The sequence below is a fragment of the Crocuta crocuta genome, unplaced genomic scaffold (genome assembly GCF_008692635.1).
Source record: "Crocuta crocuta isolate KB4526 unplaced genomic scaffold, BGI_CrCroc_1.0 scaffold115, whole genome shotgun sequence".
NCBI classification, from domain to species: Eukaryota; Metazoa; Chordata; class Mammalia; order Carnivora; family Hyaenidae; genus Crocuta; species Crocuta crocuta.
Genome location: NW_027530575.1, coordinates 7,931,707 through 7,952,821, shown reverse-complemented (window position 1 = coordinate 7,952,821; position 21,115 = coordinate 7,931,707). Strand labels below are relative to the sequence as shown.

The 21,115-nt window shown below is 48.1% G+C and overlaps 1 protein-coding gene across 2 annotated transcripts in view; it reads right to left on the bottom strand.

Annotated features, from left to right (window-relative positions):
• Positions 1–20,831, bottom strand: part of DNMT1 (DNA methyltransferase 1) — a 44,805-nt gene extending 23,974 nt beyond the window's left edge. Inside the window, exons 1-11 of one of the 2 annotated variants that reach the window (XM_077767938.1) lie at positions 20,697–20,831; positions 12,618–12,654; positions 11,784–11,891; positions 11,372–11,591; positions 10,659–10,734; positions 9,068–9,143; positions 5,593–5,627; positions 5,131–5,215; positions 3,240–3,274; positions 2,118–2,202; positions 180–214 (exon numbers count right to left, since the gene is read on the bottom strand). In XM_077767938.1, the coding sequence (XP_077624064.1) occupies positions 180–214; positions 2,118–2,202; positions 3,240–3,274; positions 5,131–5,215; positions 5,593–5,627; positions 9,068–9,143; positions 10,659–10,734; positions 11,372–11,591; positions 11,784–11,891; positions 12,618–12,654; positions 20,697–20,776 (872 nt within the window). In that variant the 5' untranslated portion in view covers positions 20,777–20,831. Of the gene's footprint in view, positions 1–179; positions 215–2,117; positions 2,203–3,239; positions 3,275–5,130; positions 5,216–5,592; positions 5,628–9,067; positions 9,144–10,658; positions 10,735–11,371; positions 11,592–11,783; positions 11,892–12,617; positions 12,655–19,929; positions 20,000–20,696 lie in introns of those variants that run through there. The other variant, XM_077767939.1, reaches the window with a different exon arrangement.
• Positions 20,832–21,115: the final 284 nt, after the last annotated feature.

Genomic DNA, 21,115 nt, shown 5'->3' with positions numbered 1-21,115 from the left:
GGGAAAGGGGCAGGAAGGAGGCCCAGCTTAATTTCTTATCCAACCCTGCCAGAACGGATCCAGTTTTCCGATCGCGTCAGCACCTCCCCGTAAACCTCTACATCAGCACCGATCTCTAGAACGGTAACTTCAGTAACAAAAATTATACAAAGCACAGCACAAGCGTTTCAACCACTTACAGATCTTTGGGTTGACTTCTGGGTCTCCTTTCATCCTGCGAGGGTGAAGCAGGGGTGGAGAAAGAAGAGGGGGAAAGTTAGTTTCTGAGAAAAGAGCAAGACCAAACTGAAAGTACCAGTTAATGATCGTAGCACTGTGAAACTGGAAAAGAGGAAAGATCCAGGCAGGTCTATAGGGCAGAGAGGAGACTTCGCGTTTTTAACTCCATTCCCTAACCCCCTATGAGCAAGAGTTGGCCAGGGCTTGGCAGATCGTTTCTAGAAAGAGCCAGAAAACATTTTCAGATTTTGTAAGGCTCGTGGTCTATGTCACAAATACTCAATTCCACCAGTATAGCATAAAAGCAACCAGAGGAAATACAGAAGTGAAAAGCCACGACTCTGTTCCAAAAAAAATTATAAAAATGGGCAGAAGACCAGATTTAAGTCATCATGTGCCAACTCTGTCCCAGGAAAGTTCAGTGTAAAAGGGAATATTATACCCATGTAATTTATGTTGACCAAAATGCCTATAGTTCCATCTGTCATCTGGTCAGAGGTGAAGATATCATACAGATAGGCATCAGGGCAGCAGGAAAAAGCAAGAACAAAACATAGCAATCTAGAATGGAAATTACGAAATAAAAATTCCCAACTCCGTCACCAACTCCTTGTTATATATAAACAATCTAGTGTCTTCTGAGCTACCTTTCTGATAAATTTATTGAGCCTACATTCATAGATGAATACGTTTGTTAGTGGGTTTATTAAAATTGGAGAGCCAACAATATTACAAAGGCTCAAATGTTTGATCCTTCCATCTCTTTCTAGCACAAGGCAAGAGCTCCCGCCGGTTTCTGTCTGCAGAGAACAGGCGGCCCGACACCATCACTCGGATCCCTCTGAAGGGCCCAGGAGGGATTTCTGGCAAGGGCCAACGGCAAGATAACCAACATCTAGCCAGAAAAGGGAAAACACTGTAAAGCGGCAGCGCATGCTGGCGGCGACACCAAAAGTGGCGCCACGGAATGAGAATGGATGTCTGCTGCCATTCGGGTTGGAAGTAAGGAAGTATGTGACCCAGCAAGTCCATGACCTTGGGCTCCACCATCTAAATCTCAACTGACTGAGCCACCCAGGTGCCCGTCTGTCAAGTGTCTGACTTTGGCTCAGGTCATGATCTCACGGTTCGTGGGTTCGAGCCCTACATCGGGCTCTGTGCGGATAGCTAGCTCAGAGCCTGGAGCCCGCTTCAGATTCTGTATCTTCCTCTCTCTCTGACCCTCCCCTGCTTACACTGTCTCTCTCTCAGAAAAGAAACAGAACATTAAAAATAAATAAATAAATTTAAATCTTGACAGACAAAAAGCCAGAGACAATACTGGGATTATCCCAGTTGGGCTTCTCTTAGGCAGGGACCACACGGCTCAGAGCCGGGGAGTCCCGTGCTGCGGCCCCGTGCATGATGCCCCCCTCCCGCGGAGTTCAGCAGCCGGGCCGCCCTGCAGGTGACCTTGCCCTCCTGGACTTGTACGAAGGCCCAGCCCCACTCCACGTGTAAGGCTTCAGAGCTTAAATGTGTTCACTTAGCTGAGTGGGGGAGGCTGGCAGGATGGGGAGATCTAGACTCGGAACCCAGGAGGCACGCAGGGGAGCACAGCGGTGGCTGGTGCGTCCGAGGGGAGGATCAAGAGCGGCTGGACGCGCACACTTTCGTCAAGGCGCACAGAGGCCCAGTCCACCGTTAGAGAAGCAGACCGCTGAACGCTCACGGGCATGGGACAACCACCAACCCCCACGAGGGGGGTTAAGGAACTTTCCCAGAGTCGCCCCATGGGTAGGGCTGGATTTGAACCCAGAGCCCTGCCCCACACCATGTGTCCTGACCAAATGAGAACAGAAGAAAAGTGGAATTTAAGAAACAAAGATTCTTAAAAAGAAATCTTAAAAAGTCTTTACCCTCTCGTCTCCTTCATCCGTTTCAGCCTGCGCTCCCGTTCTTCCTTCTCTGTCCAGCTCCTCCTTGGGCTTCGGTTTAGGTGTTCTGTCACACAAAACCGGACACATCCACCCAGGTCAGCTCCAGGGAGGCTGACGCCTCTGCAAGCACCCCAGTGGTGGCTTAGAGGCCCCTCCCCAGAGCCTGGATGGGGTCCCCTCCTTGGGCCCAGGGCATGGTTTGCCTTCTCCGCTGAAAGGCAGGTCTTCCCTACAGGAAGCCTGAAAGCCATTTATTACTTCAGAACTTACGATCTTCAGAATGCCATCAACACTTCATAGAAATGAAACAAATAGCTTAAATGAACAGCTGCTTAAAACAAACAAACCTCCCTGCCACACACACACAGATAGGGCTCCACCGATTTCCTGTAACCCAATGGGGACTCTGCCCACAGTGGCAGAAAGCAAGTGTCTGGCCCAGAGGTAGACACCATGTAGGTTCACAAGAGCTGGTCTGATAAGTGACCCGCATCAGCGACCATGGATGGCTGACCACCCACACAGGATCGGCACCATGGGCCCTGCCGCTCCGTTTGGGTGCTCTGCCCACCCCTAGGCACAGGCCAGTCTCAACATTTCCTTCAGCCAACCGGGTGTCAACAGAGGCTCACAGCACTCTCCACCTCTGCCCTCGTACTCTGCCACTGCCACGAAACCACGCCCAGGCTGGCCACATCGTCCCCACCATCTCCACCAAGCCTGGCCAAGATCAGTGGACGGACACCAGGAGGCAGACTTGTAAGCTCAGTAAACGTGGTCTTAAGTCACTGAGCTCCAGCAGCCGTAATCACCCACCGTCTTCAACGCATGGGGCACACAGCAGCTCATCCGATGCTCTTTCCCCCACCTGACACACTGCTTGCTGAAATGACCACCACTGAGGAAGGGCCTTGGGTCAAGATCAGCTGAGCTCAGCCTTCACTCCGGTGCCCCGACCTTCCCCAAGTGGAACTACGCACACATGTATAAGTTACACACACACCAAACGCTCTGCCTAACCCATTATTTTTACCAAAACACTTATTTTAGCAATTAAGTTTCACACTGGGAAGTACACAAAGGCATGTTAACTATACTTACGGTTCTTTGGTTTGACTTCTGAGCCTCTTTTCCTCCTAAGGGGGGGGGTTAAAAAAGAAACTAGTTAATGTCCCCCCATTTAGCCCTGATCTTTCTATTGAAGTGTTCTATGGGAACAATACCTAAACGGATCCTACAGTCTAGATGGTGGGAGTAAAGACCATCTACCTTCAAGACAGCAAGGTTTTGTTTTTTGTTTTTTTGTGGGGTAAGTAAGAAGGAAGTTGCAGGATCTAACAGTTCTGGAACCTAAGTGCTCTGCCCCCAAACCCCTCGATCACCCGTCAGGAGAGAGTGTGGACAACCTCCTGGCTAGCAGAACCAGGAATCTGTAGAAGCATGAAGCAGGCTGGCCCGCTCTCAACAAGTGCTCCACCTCAAACACTTATGGCGATCATTTTGAACCGAGTTTAAAGAGCTAAACACACCTTTCTGGGAAAGGTCCCCGAGTTGAATTCAGCCTCAAACTCCACATTTTGTAAAAAGACCACAAGGGTTAGTGATGTTATGAGCAGAACAACACTGCAGACCGATCTACTGCAGGAAGAAGTGCTGGGAGTGTGACCACAGGCAAGGAATTTCAACCCTGCCCTACGCGCCTTTGGAGGGTAGGTGAGCAAGCCCACGAGAGCTGCCTGTTCCCAAAGGAGCTGAACTATAACTGCTGCCTAACTAGCATCAGGGTAGGAGAGGTGATCATGAAAGGCTAGCTCTAAATACCAAATGGTTCAGGAATGGTCATATGCTTAGTTGATCCCCAACTAGAGCAATAACAGACATCCATCCTTTATACTCTGTTCAAAGTTTGTAAAAAACCCTAGATATTCTGAGAAAGAGAGAAAGAGGGGAGGGGGGCAGGTGCATGCATGCAGGGGAGGGGCAGAAGGAGAGGGAGAGAATCTTAAACAGGCTCCATGATCTCCACAGAGCCCAATTCGGGGCTCAGTCTCATGAACCACGAGATCATGACCTGAGCCGAAATCAAGAGTCGGACACTCAACCGACTGAGCCACCCAGGTGTCCCAGTGAGAAACTTCTAACTGATGCCTTAACAGGACACAAAACAGGGCCCAGTAAGGTTCCATCACCTGTTGCTGCCCAATGTTAGCCCTTTGTCACACAGGAAAATACTGTCTAATGGTGAAGCTTCCAGTATCCAACCCCATTCCCTCTATCCTCTCTTTGAGGGGGTTCAGGTGGCACATTTGTCTTTCACAGAACCTTGAATTCGGATTTTACAGAGATGCTGGAGGTTTGGGGAAGACCTGGGGAGATATGGTCTGATTGCAGTGAAGAATACAACTTTAGGGGCACCTGGGTGACTTAGTCGGTTGAGCAGCTGATTCTTGATTTCAGCTCAGGTCAGGATCTCACAGATGCGGAGGATCAAGCCCCACATCAGGCTCTGGCTGTCAGCATGGAACGTACTTAGGATTCTCTCTCTGCCCCTCCCCTGCTCATATGCTTGCTCACTCTCAAAATAAACTTAAAAAAATTTTTTTAAAAAAGCACTTTCTATCTGGATGATGCTATAGAATTTCAGCACCACATGTGTCTGAAAATCAGATTCCCACAAAGACTTGGTAAGCGAGGGAGGCAGATGCGCAGGGGCACAGACAGAAGTTCTGTCACTGATGAAACAGCAAAAGGTCCGGCTGCCCCCATGGCTAATGCCAGTGATCTTATCACCACAGCCACACAACCCCCCTTCCGGGTAGAGAACCACAGAAAAAGGAGTCTGGAAAGCATTCTGGCTAAAGTCAAGGTCATTTTGATCATGAAAGTCCTTTAGTTCCTACACGTGCCCCCCTCCCGGTGACCCCCTTCCTGAAACCAAACAGGGACTCCGAGTAAAGTACAATGGACAAACTTGGATGTGACCAGGCTTTACTTTTTCATCTTTTTCCTCCTCTTCTTCCATGTGTGCTCCAGGTCCTACTCTCTCCGGTTCTTCTGCAGGGAGCGGTCTAGCAACTCTGTCAAGCAAAGTAACACACACCCCACGGGTGACTTTCCCCGACCCCTCCCCTGCCAGCAATTCTCATAAGGTCCTCCTCTTCCTACCCCAGAGAGCAATCTTCATCTCAGACGCCCTGAAAGGCACGGGCTACTTTAATATTTAACCGGACCTTTAAATCTGGTTCTGACAACGGCCAGTTGCCCCCAATTCATTCTTTGCAACGAGAATTCTACATGAATTAAAGGCTAATAATCTGACCCCATATTCAGCATTCTTAAGCCATCTATGGTCGCCATGGCAACTCACAATAAAGCTCTTTACAACTTTTCAGAAAAGTCGTTTTGGTAATGAAGATTGCACATTGTACAGAACAGGCATATTAATCGTTCTTACTGTTCTCTGGATGTAACTCTCCGCCTTTTTTCCTCCTGCGTGGAGAGAAGGGAGGAAGACAAGAATATTCATTTCAAAGAAGATCAACATGATAAGCATGGGTGACAGTATTAAATACATTTGGCACAGTTTAAAATGGGGGAGGGGTGCTGGGTTTGGGGGAAAAGGTCTAGGCAAGCATCGGTCTGGTAGTGATGTCCCACCACCCGCAAACGAAGGAGAGGCCCGGGGGTTGGCCCGGCACACGTCCGTGTACCAGAGCTTTTCAGTGACGCTCTGTAAAAGAATCAGAGATCTTCCACCTCCTGACAGGAATGCTTTAGTATTAGAAAAAAACCAAAACAGACATTTGGGATTCCCGTCAGGAAGCGAGGATGACAGTCAAGCTGGACACTAGCTCCTCCCGGAGGAGTGCCCCAGTGTACCATTTCACACCATGTGCGCTCTCCAGGGTATCTACGTGTACTTAAGAGGGATAAATACATTGCCGTGATGAAAGAGGTCTGTATCCTGTTTGAGGTGAGGTTACAAGAATCCATATGCGCGAGTACATACACAGACACGTGAAACCTGGTAAAATCTGAATAAAGTCGGGATTGTACAGCGATTGCCACTCTCCTGGTTTTGCTGTTGTGTTACAGTTCTAGATGTTCCCACTGGAGAAATCTGGGGGAGTTACACAGAACCTGGTTGTATTCTATTATAGGCAACACATACACGAAACTGTAGCACATGTAGGTGTATAGGTGGGAAATGCTGCCTCCAGGCGACCTTCAGACTGGAGCTACGTCAGCTCTTCCCTGAGTCTCCAGCCTACTGGCGTGTCCTGCATGCTTCAGCCTTTCCGGCTTTACCGCAGGACCCAGTTACTTAAAATTAATCTTCTACAGATAGACCTCTCGTTTCTCTAGAGAACTCCAATGGTAGATTTTACACTCAGTCTCTTTCTCGCTCTCTTTCAAACAAGAGAGAGGAAACTGAGGAGTCCTTGCCTCTTCCCCGCTATGGAAGCTCAGGAGAAAGGGAGATCTGGGCACCAAACATCCTTTTGTACTATTTAGAAGTTTTACTAAATGCACGTAATACCCATTTTTAAAACATAGTAAATTCTCAAAACTTTCAATTGGCTAAAAAGGATGGTCTCTGTATGAGGACTTATGTGACCAACACCACGTGACACTGCTGGCTGAATATACGAAGTCTTACTCTAGCATATCGGAACAGTGTTTTTACAAGCCTCCACGAACAAAGCCACCCAGGCCTCACACACGCTGCCAGTGTAATGGTAGGTTTCTTGAAAAAGCCAGATGAGGCGGCTACACAAGCCTCTAAAAGGTTAGGGTGCGGGAAACCACTCAACAACAGGTGCACGGGGAGAAGAGCTACCGATGTTACAAGAGCCAGCCTCCTTTTGTCCGTAATGCTTTTTCCTAAGAGACAAGAGACTTGGCCACTGATCTGAACAAGTGGGTCCCTCTGTGCCTCAGTTTCCCACTTAAAACCAGGTAACCTAAACTTAACTACAGATATCTGAATAAAGGTCATGGATGGTAACAACTAATTTCTAAAACCAGACTGTGTGGGTCTTACACAGGTTGTCAGGCCTGCCTCAAGGACAGTAGTAGCCCAGTGACCCCTGAGACCGCTTAGTCCAGTGCTGCTTAGCCCGAGTAATTCTACCCCTCCTCCCAACCCGGAAGCATCTGATGAGGATTTTGGTGGTGACACCTGAGAGGGGAGACGGGGATTACTACTGGTATCTAGTGAGTAGAGGTCAGGACGCTGCTACATTCTATAAGCCACAGGACCGCCTGCCCCCTCCACAGCCAAGCATTATCTGGCTCCAGAAGTCAATAGTACTGTGGTTGAGAACCCAGTATTAAAGAAGAGCATCCGCAGTTTGCTCTATCAGTAGCAGGACAGCATTTACTACCCACACGTAAACCTACAGACTTCCCTTCAACTCCCATAGCTAATCCTGCAGCAAAATCAAAAAGAAAATTGATGTGTGACATCTGGTATTATCTAGGTTTGGCCTCAAGTCACAAGGAAAAGTACCATCACAGATTCACATTTTCTGGATCAAAGACCTTAGTAAGCCCGGTTTTCTAACCTACAAGGTCTAAGTAGCATTATTACACTACATATAGCAACTGTAATGCTCTGCTGTTAGACAAGTTAGAAGTCAGCTAAGGACAGCAGAAACAAATGCTTTCAACATGTCACAACTGGAAGCACCCAGGCGGCTCAGTCGGTTAAGCGTCCAACTCTGGAATTTGACTCAGGTCATAATCTCACAGTTTGTCAGATCAAGTTCCACACTGGGCTCTGCGCTGATAGCACCTCCCTGCTCTCAGTCTCTCTAAATAAGCAAGCAAGCAATAAATAAATAAATAATAAACAAACAAAGCTTTGGGGGCACCTGGATGACTCAGTCAGTTAAGCATCCGACTCTTCAGCTTGGCTCCAGGACATGATCTCATCATTTGTGAGTTCAAATCTGTATCTGGCTCTATGCTAACAGTGCAGAGCCTGCTCGGGATTCTCTCTCTGCCCTCCCCCTCCCCCTCCCCCTCAAAAATGAACATTAGGGGCACCTGAGTGGCTCAACTGGTTAAGCATCTGACTCTTGGTTTCAGCTTAGGTCATGATCTCACAGTTCATGAGTTCAAGCCCTGTGTCAGGCTCCACAGCTGGCAGCAAGATCCTGCTTAGGTTTCTCTTTCTCTCTGTCCCTACCCCACTCACACTTTCTGTCTCTCTCAAAAATAAATAAACTAAAATAAATAAGTAGCACCTAGGTGGCTCAGTGGGTTGGGTGTCCGACTTTTGATTTCGGCTGGGATCATGGTCTTGTGGTTTGTGAGACTGGGCCCCAGGTCAGGCTCTGTGCTGGCAGTGCAGAGACTGCTTGGGATTCTCTCTCTATGCCCCAGCCCTGCTCTTTCTCTCTCTCTCAAAACAAACTTTAAAAAAAAATAAACATTTTTTAAAAAGCTTTAAAAAAATAAACAGAGGCGCCTGGGTTGCTCAGTCGCTTGAGCATCTGACTCTTGGTTTCAGCTCAGGTCATGATCTCACAGTTCCTGGGTTTGTCCTCTGCGTGGACAGCATGGAACCTGATGGGGATTCTCTTTCTCCTCTCCGTCTCTCTCAAAATAAATGAACTCTAAAAATAAATATTAAAAGAATAAAATGTCGCAGTTGATGGCCAATCTTATCAGCCAGAGAAGGAGGAAGGTAGACCGAGGAAGTAACAGACTCTAAAGTTACGGGGCTGCCTCGCAAGCAGCAGGGGCCTGTGGAGCCCTCGGGCCAAACTGTGACATACTTCATACTGCCCAGGTCCAGGGACAGGTCCTAACACCTCCTCAGTCACTTCAAGTCCATTTAGATAGGTCAAGTGTAAAGTCAGGACTATCAGCAAAATACCAGAAGAAGGCAGAGTGAAGAAACTTGAAAATGTCATTCCTACCTGGTCTTTTTCTTCCTCAACATGATCATCCGATTTCGCTTTTTCACGCTCTTCCTCGGGTTTCCGTTTGGAAGGCCTGACACAAACAGGAAAGCCAACTGTTAGCTTGGCCAGACCCTAGACCTCCAAGAGGCATGAGAAGAGCTGTGTTCCTCCCTACCAAAGGTGGCCTCTTTAAGAGAGACTCAGGGCATGGGTGCCTTCTTCCCTCCAAGGAAATGCCCTCACTGCCAGGATACTGAAAGAGGCTTTAACACTTGAGTGACGGGTTGGAAGAGCACCACTTTGCAAACCTAAGAGATCATGGAGCTAGACACTGATCAACAGCTGCAGGCGTCACAGAAGAGACATCACATGCCTCTGAAGGAAAGACGGCACCATCTCTGAAGAAGCCTCAAAAATGACAGAGCTGGAACTGGATCAAACTTTTAAACCTACCTACCAGCTTACAAGAAACAAGACATGGAACACATCAACCACCACTAGGATGCAGTCAGCGAGACCTAGAAACTCCATTGGACAAACGAACTAATTTCTTCAAATAAATGGCAAGAAAAAAGGAAAAAAGGGAAGGAATCTATAATCTGAAGGACTTAAAAACAAATCAACACAATTTGCCACACATGGAAAAAATACCAACTCTGGTTACACACTTGATACTGAGGAATTATTATGCTTTATAAAGTATGAAAATATTAGAGTTATGTTTCATCTTTTTAAAAAGACTATTTCCTAAACGTTAGTAACTCTAGCAAAATACAAACAAAAGGTTAAAAAAGATTTTACCATCTAGAGATCTACATTTCTGAGATGGGTTTCAAATGACATATCTGAGGGGGTGCCTGGGGGGCTCAGTCACTTAAGCATCCGACTTCAGCACAGGTCATGATCTCACCATTCGTGAGTTCAAGCCCTGGCATCAGGCTCTGTGCTGACAGCTCAGGGCCTGGAGCCTGCTTCAGATTCTGTGTCTCCCTTTCTCTCTGCTCCTCCCCGACTCACACTCAGTCTCTCTCAAAAATAAATAAACATTAAAAAAAAAAAAAAATTCAAGGGACAGATCTGAGATGGGTTCCAAAGCAATCCATTTGGGGGAGAGTTTACGGGGGTACAGATGAAAAGATGGCCAGCCGGTAACTATGGACACTGGGGACAGGTACTTGGGGTTCATTTTATGGTCCTGGCTAGTTTTGTGTGTCTTCGAAGGCTCCTATAGGAGTAAGAATACAGGAGGTCTTGAGAAATGCTCTTTGTGAATATTTAATGAGAAAAACTGCAGGATGAAAACCTGTGCAGTGTGGAGGTCAGAATTGCTAAGGGAGGGCCGCCTGGGTGGCTCAGTCAGCTAAGTGTACAACTCTTGACTTTGGCGCAGGTCATGATCTCATCAAGCCTCACGTCAGGCTCTGCGCTGACAGCAAGGAACCTGCTTGGGATTCTCTCCCCGCTTCTCTCACTCTGCCCCTCTCCCACTCTCCCTAAATAAAGAAACTTTTTAAAAAATTGCTAAATTATACCCTAATTCCATTCCTGTTTTACCACAAACAGCTGGCCCCAAGAAAAGGTGGCGGTCGATTCATTATATACTGACCCCCTTGAGAAATGAGACAGGATGGTGGTCTGCCTGGTAGTTTGCCTTGTAATCCTGGGGCTAGATGAAACTTCAGCTGTTTAAAGAAAAAAAAGAAACAAAAAAAAGCCACTATGAATAAAAAGGTTCACAGAATAGGTGCAGTTCTTTGGCATTACCAAGATAGCACAGAGAATCAGGTTCTGAAGATTAAGTGCCCTTCTCTTGTTCTAACCAGGAACAGTCTCGGTAAAAGGTAGCAATTAGCACCTGCCAGTCTGCTGAGCCATGTTACTGGAGCTCTTATTGGAGGGACCAAACCCTGAACCAGACAAGGAAACAACCTCTCAGATCATCAAAAGATAAAGCGGCCAAGAACCCAACCTGTACTCAAGTCCCATGCTCTTTGAGTTTTAAAAATTCCAGAAGAGTTACTTTGACTGCAAATTGGGAAGGAGTCTATACATTTAGTTTCAAGAGGCATAGAACTTGGAAATAATAAGTAGTAATACCTTATATACATCAAAAGTTTAGCTACGCTTCAGGATCTAATGCTCTATACTTGGTTAAAGAAAAACACTCTGAAGAAGTACAGCGTATACATCTAAGCTGGTGAGAAGTATAGACAAGGAACAAACCAGGAAGTACCGCCCCGGGGGGCCTACGGCTCCAACTGGTACCATGTAAGGGGACAGCCAGTCTCCACCAAGATGAAAGGGCTCAAGTGGTCTTACACTTTGTCTCTCCGTCGGATTTGCTTCTTCTGGGCGTGTAAAGTTTGGAAACGGGTTTGGGGGATTTGTTTTCCTCTGCCATTCCCACTCTGCGGTCCTCACCACTTGTCTGGCTCCCGTTTTCTAGACATCCATTCACTTCCCGACCGAGAGCATGAGCTCCGTTCTCCAAGGATAAATCTTTATTTAAAAGGGATTTGACTTTAGCCAGGTAGCCCTCCTACAGCAGGAAAGGATAATTTAAGTAGCAGTGAATGCAAACATGTGGCAATAAGAGAATAAGGAAACACGCATTTCCTTTATAACTACCGGGTAACATGGAGGCTGGGGAGGGTTCTGCCTCCCTGGTCACACGGGAGTTAACACCAGAGGGGATGTTTTCTAGAAGCCAGGATGCCGAGATCGGACTTACCTCTGATAATTCTTCTTTATGCAATTTGGTTTCCAAGTCACATAACTGATTCTTTATTTCTGTTTGCAGAAATTCATGCAAGAGATTCAATTTCTCCTTCACACATTCCTAAGGGAAGGATATAGGTTTAGAGGTCCTCAAACTCCCAAGTTATTAACTAACGGCCTAACACACAGATGACTAAGCCACCTAGTCACAAAATAACCGAATGGCAGGCAAGGCCTATTCAGCCTAAAAAACCTGAATATTCACGAGACATGTTTGTGATGGTACGTGATCTTAGCATATGGAACGAAAGGTTAGAGGTGGGACACAGACCTAGAACAGTGTTTTAGGAAAAAGTGCACTTTTGACAAGTAGGACCAGGACAAGTTACAATTCGGAATTGATGGTGTGGAACCTAAACCGAGAAGCTCGTCAATGAATTACCAAAAGTCAACCAAATTAGCAGCACATTAACACAGCACATTAAGAATAATATCTAGCTTATCCTCGAAACTATAAGTTGAAAGCCAACTTCACCTTAAACATTTTATGAGCCACAGGGGCACCTGGGTAGTAAAGTCAGGTGAGAGTCCAACTTTGGCTCAGGTCGTGATCTCCTGGTTCAGGAGTTCAAGCCCCGCATCAGGCTCTGCACTGACCACTCAGAGCCTAGAGCTCACTTTAGATTCTCTGTCTCTGTCTCTCTGTCCCTCCCCCATTTGCATTCTTTTGCGCAAGCACACTCTCTCGCTCTCACTCTCAAAAACAAACATTAAAAAAAAATCCTTACAAGCCACAAAGTATCTGTCAAATAATCACATTTGGTAATAAAATTTATGGGGGGATTACCTTTTCCGTAAGGCTATCTCTTTCCAAATCTTTGAGCCTGCGGGAAGAAAACGGGAGAAAGAAAGGCTGTTAAGCAACTTTGTTCACTTTAAGATTTAATACCATAGTTTTAAAGAACTTTGGAAATAACCTGGACACGATGAGTGTTAGGGGAAAAAAATATATAGTGGTTTCCTCCTACCCTCGAGGTCCGGAAGTCCTGTCAGAATGCCTACAAAGTCATCAAGACATCTACAACCTGAAGGAGGTCCCCCTCTGTAGGGTACAGTTAGTTTCTCTGATGGTGAGAGGCTAGAGGAGCTCGAGAACAGAACGGTGCTATTTCCAAAGGAGCTGGGAGAGCGCAGGAGCTGGGGGGGAGGCAGCATTCTAATGAGGAAAGGGAGCAACAGGGAAGTAAAGGCATCTGGGGCAGCGGGGGTGCCCACACTCAGGGGCAACAGATGGAGTGAGAAGACATGGCTGGCACCTCACTAAACATCTCCTCCTCTGGAGTGTCCGTACCTAATCCCTCAGGAGTGCACAATGGTCAGGAGTTTGGCTGGAAAAGCACAGCCTGATTTGATTATTGAAGATTAGCTTCTTGCCTTTTTTTGAGGGGTGGGGCGGGGGCCAAGAGGAAAGGAACAAGAGCGGAAGACGCCGAGGAAAGGGCGAGGGGTAGACAAGCTGTGGTTCCCAGCCCGGGTGCCACGTGTAGTCAGTGGGAGGAGGACAGGCCCAACCAGATAGTTGGCATCTATCACTGGAGAGGAAGTGCCTTGTGTAGGGACCGGGCCTTCATCTCTGAACCGTCCCCCCCGCACCCATACAGACGGCGTACCCCGTTATGGATCGCCACTGAAAGGGCAAGAAGAAGGCTCTCCCAGGCTGGTTTTTCCAAAGGGCAAGTGTGAGCAGCAAAAGCAGGAATGCAAGCAACAGGCTCTGCTGGACTAAGGTCACACAGTGGCTGCTCCAAATGCATGTGGACCCTGCCTCTAGCTTTGATCCCCAACACATCTGTGGGTCCCTATTGCATGCCACGGCCTGTTCCAGGCAACGAGTTGGGTAAATGGACACAGGGACTGCTGGGCAGGGACCTCCTGAGCTGGGTGGGTCAGGATAGGTCTTTCTATAGACAAAACCAGCTGCAGACACGGTGATAGTATATACTACATATTACTTACACACACACACACACACACACACACACACACACACACTCACACTCCTTATATGTAACCCCTTCCAGGCCAAGTCATTCTACCTTCAAAGTAACTCAGGTCCTGGGAGAGCCAGATAACAAAACTACACAGCTCTGTATGCACAGCCAGAGGTACACATCCCATGGCAGGAATGGGACATCGGACTTCCCAGTCACCCTACTCACAAATCTAGGGCAACAAATAGCCCCTTGATCCTGAAGTCACGTCAGGCGTTAAGGGCAATGCTCAGCTGCCTTTCCAGCAATACTGACAACTCCCACCTCTGGGCACGAGACAGACCTATGGGTCTAAATTCTGTTGGCCCCTCCTATGAACGGAGATTGTTTAGCTTGGCAGAGAGAAACCAAAAAATCTTCAGAATACCTAAAACGTCATGCCCTGTGAAGCCTGGGTTTAACCTGCCTGGCCCCAGAGAGGAAGGTCAGCGCTCAGGGCAGGCACTGAGGAGCCAGAAGTGGGGCAGGGAGGAGGCTGGTCGCTGCACCTCTCCTGACACCCAGACTGTCACCAGAGTCCATCCCTTCCCTGGTAAAACCAATGACCCCACCTCACATCTGCTTTACATTCAGGACCAGATAGAATACTCAGAACAGCAGATAAAACTTTAGGTCCCTTCCAGCCCAAGATCCCATGATTCATTTCTAGTTGCCTCCCTCACACAGCAGTCCTAGGAGGGAAATAAAAACATATCTGGGTCCCTGGGTGGCTCAGTCAGTTAAGCATCTGGCTATTGATTTCAGCTCAGGTTATGATCTTACAGTTCAGGAGATCAAGCCCCACGTCGGGCTCCGCACTGACAGCGTGGAACCTGCTTGAGATTCTCTCTCTCCCTCTTTCTCTGTCCCTCCCGTCTGCATGAGCACGCTCATAAATTAATTAACTAATTAAATTTAACAACGTGTATCAACAGCCGAAGGAATAAAGCAAATACAGTTCTGAGGACTTCTGAAGAGCAAGGGCATAAAAACGGCATCAGGAAGGACTGGCCCAGGGGAGTGGCAAGAGCTCAGGGGGAAACAGGGCAGGGAGAGCTGCCCAAATAGGGAGCTGGCTCAGGGTACACCCAAGAAACCCACACAAGTCAGGCTAGGTGCCAGCCTGAGAGAGGTCAGCAACACCAGGCTAAAAAAATTGATTTTGTTCCACAGTCACACCACGGAAGGAACCGTGGGGGGAGGAGGAAGCCAAGACATCAGAGCCATGTTTCAGGAAAATTAATCTGGCAAAACGCATGATGTAGATCAGACGAAGAGATTATAAGACGTGAAATCACTCTCTAAGACCCTAAAACTAGAAATGCTGATCTGAAACCGGATTTAGCAGCAGGAATAGAGACCACGGCAGAGAAGTCGCAAGAGGCAGAATTAATGAAGTTTTGTTAAGTGTCTGTGTGGCAGGCAGGGTAGGACCATCTGAGCCGGTATCTGTGGTAGGCAGGACAGTGGGCCCCTCCCAAAAGAGATGTCCACGCCCTCATCCCCCAGAACCTGTTAGTATGTTGCCTTACCTGGCAAAAGGGACTCTGCGGATGTGATTAAGGTTAGAGCCTTTGAGATAGGCAGATTATCCTGGATTAGCCCGGTGGGCCTAAACTAATCACTTAAATCCTTAAAAGCAGAAAAACTTCCCAGCTATATTTCGAGAGATGTGCCTACAGAAGGGTCAGAGAGAGATGTGACAGAAGAACTGGCTTTAAGTATGGGAAGTGGGCCACGAGCCAAAGGATACATCACCTCCAGAAGCTGGGCATGGTTAGAGCCGGACCTCAGTCCGAGAAGGACCTCAGTCTTATAACCCCAAGGAAATGAATCCTGCCAACTTCAAAGAGGAGGCAACAGACTGTCCACTAGAGCCTGCAAGAAAGGAATGCAGCCTGTGGACACTTTTGCACCCAGGGAGACCCAAACCAGATTCCAGACCTAGAGAACTGTTAACACAAATTTATGTTATTTAAGCCACTAAGATAACTGGTTATGGCTGCAACTGAAAACGAATACGTGATCAGAAATTCAGGACATTTGGGGAGGGAAAAAGTAAAAAGGCCAGGAGTCTGAGGAGTGATGGTGCAGTGAACAGTAGCTCTCTAGATGGCTAGGCAGCAGCTAGGAAGTAAAAGTGGCTCTCCTGAGAGGAATCTAAACTAGAGGCGGTCCCGTAGAGCTGACAGGCCCAACTGCTACAAGCAGAACTCCTAGAAGAGATAAGGTCCAGGAATGAAGGAAAAAAACCAAAAACAAAACCAAAAAAAAAATGATTAAGGGGATTGGGGGAGAAATCAGGGAAGAGCTGAGAGCATCCCTGGTAGTAAACAGCATCACAAAAGCCAAGGATAGAAGGATTAAGAAGCAAGGTACCGAGATGAAAGAGGATAGACCACCACCTCAATCCTTAAGAGAAGAATGCCTCGGGGCGCCTGGGTGGCTCAGTCGGCTTAGTCATGACCTCAGTCTGGGCTCAAGCTCAGAGCCCGGAGCCTGCTTCAGATTCTATGTCTCCCTCTCTCTGCTCCTCCCCCATTCATGCTCTGTCTCTCAAAAATAAATAAGAGTTAAAAAAAATTTTTTTAATTAAAAAAATTATTAAAAAAAAAACCAAAAGAGAAGAATGTCTGATCAAGGGTAGGACTGGGGTGCCTGGGTGACTCAATGGGTTAAGCGTCCAAGTCTTAATTTCAGCTCAGGTCATGATCTAATAGTTCAGGAGATCAAACCCTGCATCAGGCTCCGTGCTACTGGCATGGAGCCTCCTTGGGATTCTCTCTCTACCCCTCTTTCTCTGCCTGTCCTCCCTCTCTCCAAATAAATAAACTAAAATAAAGAAAAAAGAATAGGACTGGATCCCTGGCACAAAAGCTAAGATGGCAGCAGGAACAAGTCCAGACCACCAAACCATTCTATAAGCAGCCAAGCAGAGGTGAAGGTTGGAATGATTAGCAGGAATTTACATCATCTCCGGACACCACACCCTGCTACGCTAGCAGCTGCCTCAGTATCAGATCTGCATGTTGCGTCGCTAAATTATGCTCCCGACAGAAATGAAATATACAGCTGACCTTGTGATAAGCAGCACAGGTCTTCTTACAGGTGTTACTCCTCCGCATTTACACCCATCAGCCAGGTGAGTGTGCAGAACGCCCCAGGGGAGCATGCGGCGCAACAGCATGTCACAGCTCAAGCCCCAGGAGGTTAAACAACTTAGTCCTACAGCTGTGGTAGGAAGGAATTTGAACCCCAGTAGCCTGCACCTCTAGAAGACTCCTGCAGAGAGCTGGAAAAGGTTAAGTCCAGGGGTGCCTGGGTGGTTCGGTCAGTTGAGTATCCGACTTTGGCTGCTCTCTTGGTTTCGGGAGTTTGAGCCTCACATCAGGCTTGCTGCTGTCACTGCAGAGCCCACTTCGGATCCTTCTGTCTCCCCCTCTCTGTCTCTCCTCTGCTCGTGCTCTCAAAAATAAACAATTAAAATTTTGAAAAAAAAACTTGAAAACCAGGTTCATCTAATCACAGAATAGCTAGCAGTTTAATAAGCTGCCACAATTACGAAACCTAATCAGAGTTGTGCAAAGGAGGTTGCGACAATCCACGTGTGAATCCAGGCTTCATAAAAGGGGAAAGTCTGGCATGCATGCCTTTTAGAGTCTAGGCCACGCCACAGATACAACGAATAAGGTGAACAAATCACCATCAGCTCCAGGTCTGGAAAGGCAGCATGTGGGGCACACAGACAGAATTCAATGCCCTTCCTATCATGGGGAAAAGGGATGGGCTTTCTGAGCACAGTGTTAAGGATGACTAGACAGCAGCGGCTTCAGGAAGGGGAGCTAGAGCTCAGCCTCACCCTGGCTGCACTGCATGGTCTCAGGCTCTGAGAACCTAGAAGGTCCACATGGTTGATGAGAAGAGCACAGATGAGTAACACAAGTGACCAGGGATTCTGAACTTCAGGACCAGTGCCACCGGGCAGTGGGCGGGGGGAGGAAACCATCAGATCCAACTTTCTTAAGAGGATCACAGTTTCCACTTATAGAAAAGCCCTGAGTGGCAACAGGAAGACCAGTGAAAGACTTCTCGCTTTTTCTGTACAAATGGTGGCTTCGACAGAGAAGAAAAATAAGCAGAAGAATGTGGCTTGTCCTGAGAGGCAAAATTTTTAGATTTGAGAAATATGATACTTCAAAAAGAAGTTAAAGACTTAAAAACCCATACATAGAAAGTTCCGATATTGGGGCGCCTGGGTGACTCAGTTGGTCGAGCGTCTGACTTTGGCTCGGGTCATGATCTCACGGTTCGTGGGTTCGAGCCCCGCGTCGGGCTCTGTGCTGACAGCTAGCTCAGAGCCTGAAGTCTGTTTCAGATTCTGTGTCTCCCTCTCTCTCAGAAATAAATAAAAACATTAAAAAAGATTTTTTTTAAAGTTCTGATATTACTATATAATTACTAATGGTATTATATATACTATATAAATACTATATAGTTACTAATGGACTGCGTGTTTAAAAAAAAAAAAAAGCTGAGGGGCACCTGGGTGGCTCAGTCAGTTGAGCATCCGATTTTGGTTCAGGTCATGATCTCGCGTTCATGAGTTTGAGCCCCACATCAGGCTCTGTGCTGTCAGTGCAGAGCCTACTTTGGATCTTCTGTCCCTCACTCTCTGCCCCTACCCTGCATGCACTCTCCCACCAAAATAAATAAATATTTAAAAGAAGAAGAAGAAGAAAAAGAAGTAGTAGTAGTAGTAGTAGTAGTAGTAGTAACTGACATGGGGCACCTGGGTGGTTCAATCAGTTAAGCGTCAGGCTCTTGATTTCACCTCAGTTCATGATCTCAGGGTTGTGAGATCAAGCCCTGCGTTGGACTCCGTGCTGAGCGAGGAGCCTGCTTAAAATTCTTTCTGCCCTTTCCATGCTCACCCTCTAAAAAAAGAAGCTGATACATAAACACAAGTTAGCAGAAGTGACACAAATGCATGAGGACCAGGCCTAACTTTGTTCCTATAGTATTCTACTGTACTTAAAGACCTCCTGTGTTATAAAGTATACTTCTAATTTTCATAAAGAAGTTGTACCTCTGTTTACAAATCTTTTAAGGGAGTGTTGAACGCCATGTTTACATGTGGATTTTATACACTGAAATTCGATTCTAGTTCAAAGTAATATAGAGCCTAGGGTGAATGGTGGATTGTAAAACTCACATAAGAGCATTCGAATTCAGCCAAATACTTGCACTGGCCCAAGAAAACCCCTAAGCCAGTGGCCTGTTAAAAAACCCTTGTTGAGGGGCACCTGGGTGGCTCTGTGGGTTAATAAGCCTCCAACTTTGACTCAGGTCATGATCTCGCAGTTCATGGGTTCAAGCCCCACATCAGGCTCTGTGCTGACAGCTCAGAGTCTGGAGCCTACTTCAGATTCTATGTCTTCCTCTCTCTCTGCCCCTCACGCACTCACGCTCTGTCTCTCAAAACTGAACAAACATTAAAGAAAAGAAAAGAAGAGAAAAGAAAAGAATACCCTAGTTGAAAGGAAAGCAGACATCACCAGGAATCCTTGCTTCCTCTTGATGAACTCCTGCAGCACCCACTCTTAAGTACTCTTGAAGATTAAATGAGAAAATGTGAAGTTTCTTATACAATTAGTGACTGGCAGAACTGGGAAAAGAGCTAGCATAGCCAAAAACAATGCGAACACGTGGGCCTTCATGTCTAGGCAGAGGGGACATTTCATCCACTATCCATTCTCATTTCATCCACTATCTGTTTCGAGCCCGTGTTCATCTAGTCCACAGCTAGAGCTTGCTCATGACACTTGCCCCAGGTCAAAGAAGTCAGTGGAGATGGCAGTTCTCACCATAAGAGTAAAGAAGATTGGGCCAAAATGCCTCTGGGTTGGGTCTAACATCTTGGAGCCAGGGGCTTCCACAATCCTATTTCCGTTCTAAGTCCTATGTCTGCAGAAAACAGGTAAGGATTCTTTAGCAAGACACACCCCCTCTGTGATCAGGGAGTGGTAAACACCCCCAACACACACACACACACACACACACACACACACACACGAAGGATTCTTCAGCAAGACACACCCCCTCTGTGATCAGGGAGTGGTAAACACACACCTCCGACTCCAGAAGCGCCCATCAGACTGGCCCGGTGCAGCCATAGGATACAGGCACAGGGAAAACGGGAAATGGCCAAACGAGGCTCACAAACTCGGCTGAAGCGCTCGGGCTTGGTCAAGGTTTCTGGGACTCGTGTTCCAAGGAGGGCAAGTTTTCAGGAGTGAAACTGGAGCCCTTCATAAAGGGGGGGGAAGGGCGCCCAGTGCACTTGCCCCCCCTCCCCCCATACACAGAACTGCTCCAGCCAGTCCCAACAGGAACTGCTGTGGGACACACGCACACACGCCACTGCAGCCCAGATGTGTGACACACACATGCACACCCGAAACTGCGGCCGGTTGTGCCCAGAGAGGCTTCCTTGACGCCCACGGCTCACAGGCACAGATTTACTGGGCAAGGGCTAGCGCAGCCTTCGCGCCGCCAGAGCCCCGCTTCTGCGCTGCGCGGCGGGAGTTCCTTCCAGAATGCGACTTCCCTGGCGGTGCGAGACGGAGGAAGCCCCCCAAGGAAGACGGGGCTCGCAAACCTGAGCCGGCCGCGCCCGGGCCCCGAGCGGCGACGTCGGTCTCTGGAGGCCGCCATCGGGATGCNATCCCCGAGGAGAACACACAGCTCGCTCTACTTTGAAATCAGAAGGGACCCCAAGTTTCTAGTCACCAGGGAACTGTGAAGGGCCTCGGCCCATTTTGGCGCCAAACGGCCAGGGGTGCGCGCGACCGGAAGTGCCACCCTGNAAGTTCGGGGACCCCCGCCACAACACCTACCGCCTACGGACATCATCGGGCAGTGAGATGGCCCGGGAAGCCAGCGTGGGCACCCGGGCCGGGGCGGTGCGGGCAGGCATCTTGGAAACTGCAGCAGAGACCAAGGCGGCAGAGGCAGCCCTGGCTTTTCGCGCGGAAACCAACGGGGAGGGGCGGCGAGCAGAGGCGGCGCGTACCATCTCGGCCCGGGCGTGGGGGAAGGCGGGACGTACCATAGGGATAGAGGCCGTACCATGTGCCGGCAGACGGAGTGGAGCCGGTGGTGCAGAGGGGCCGCGCATGCGCGAGACCGGCGCGCACCCCCATGTGGAGCAGTGGGCTCGTCCAGGCTCCGCTGTTTGCTGGGAGCCTTGCTTGAGAGGTTCATTCATTCATCCTTCCTTAGCATGCTGGGGATAAAACAGGGAGCATCCCCACAG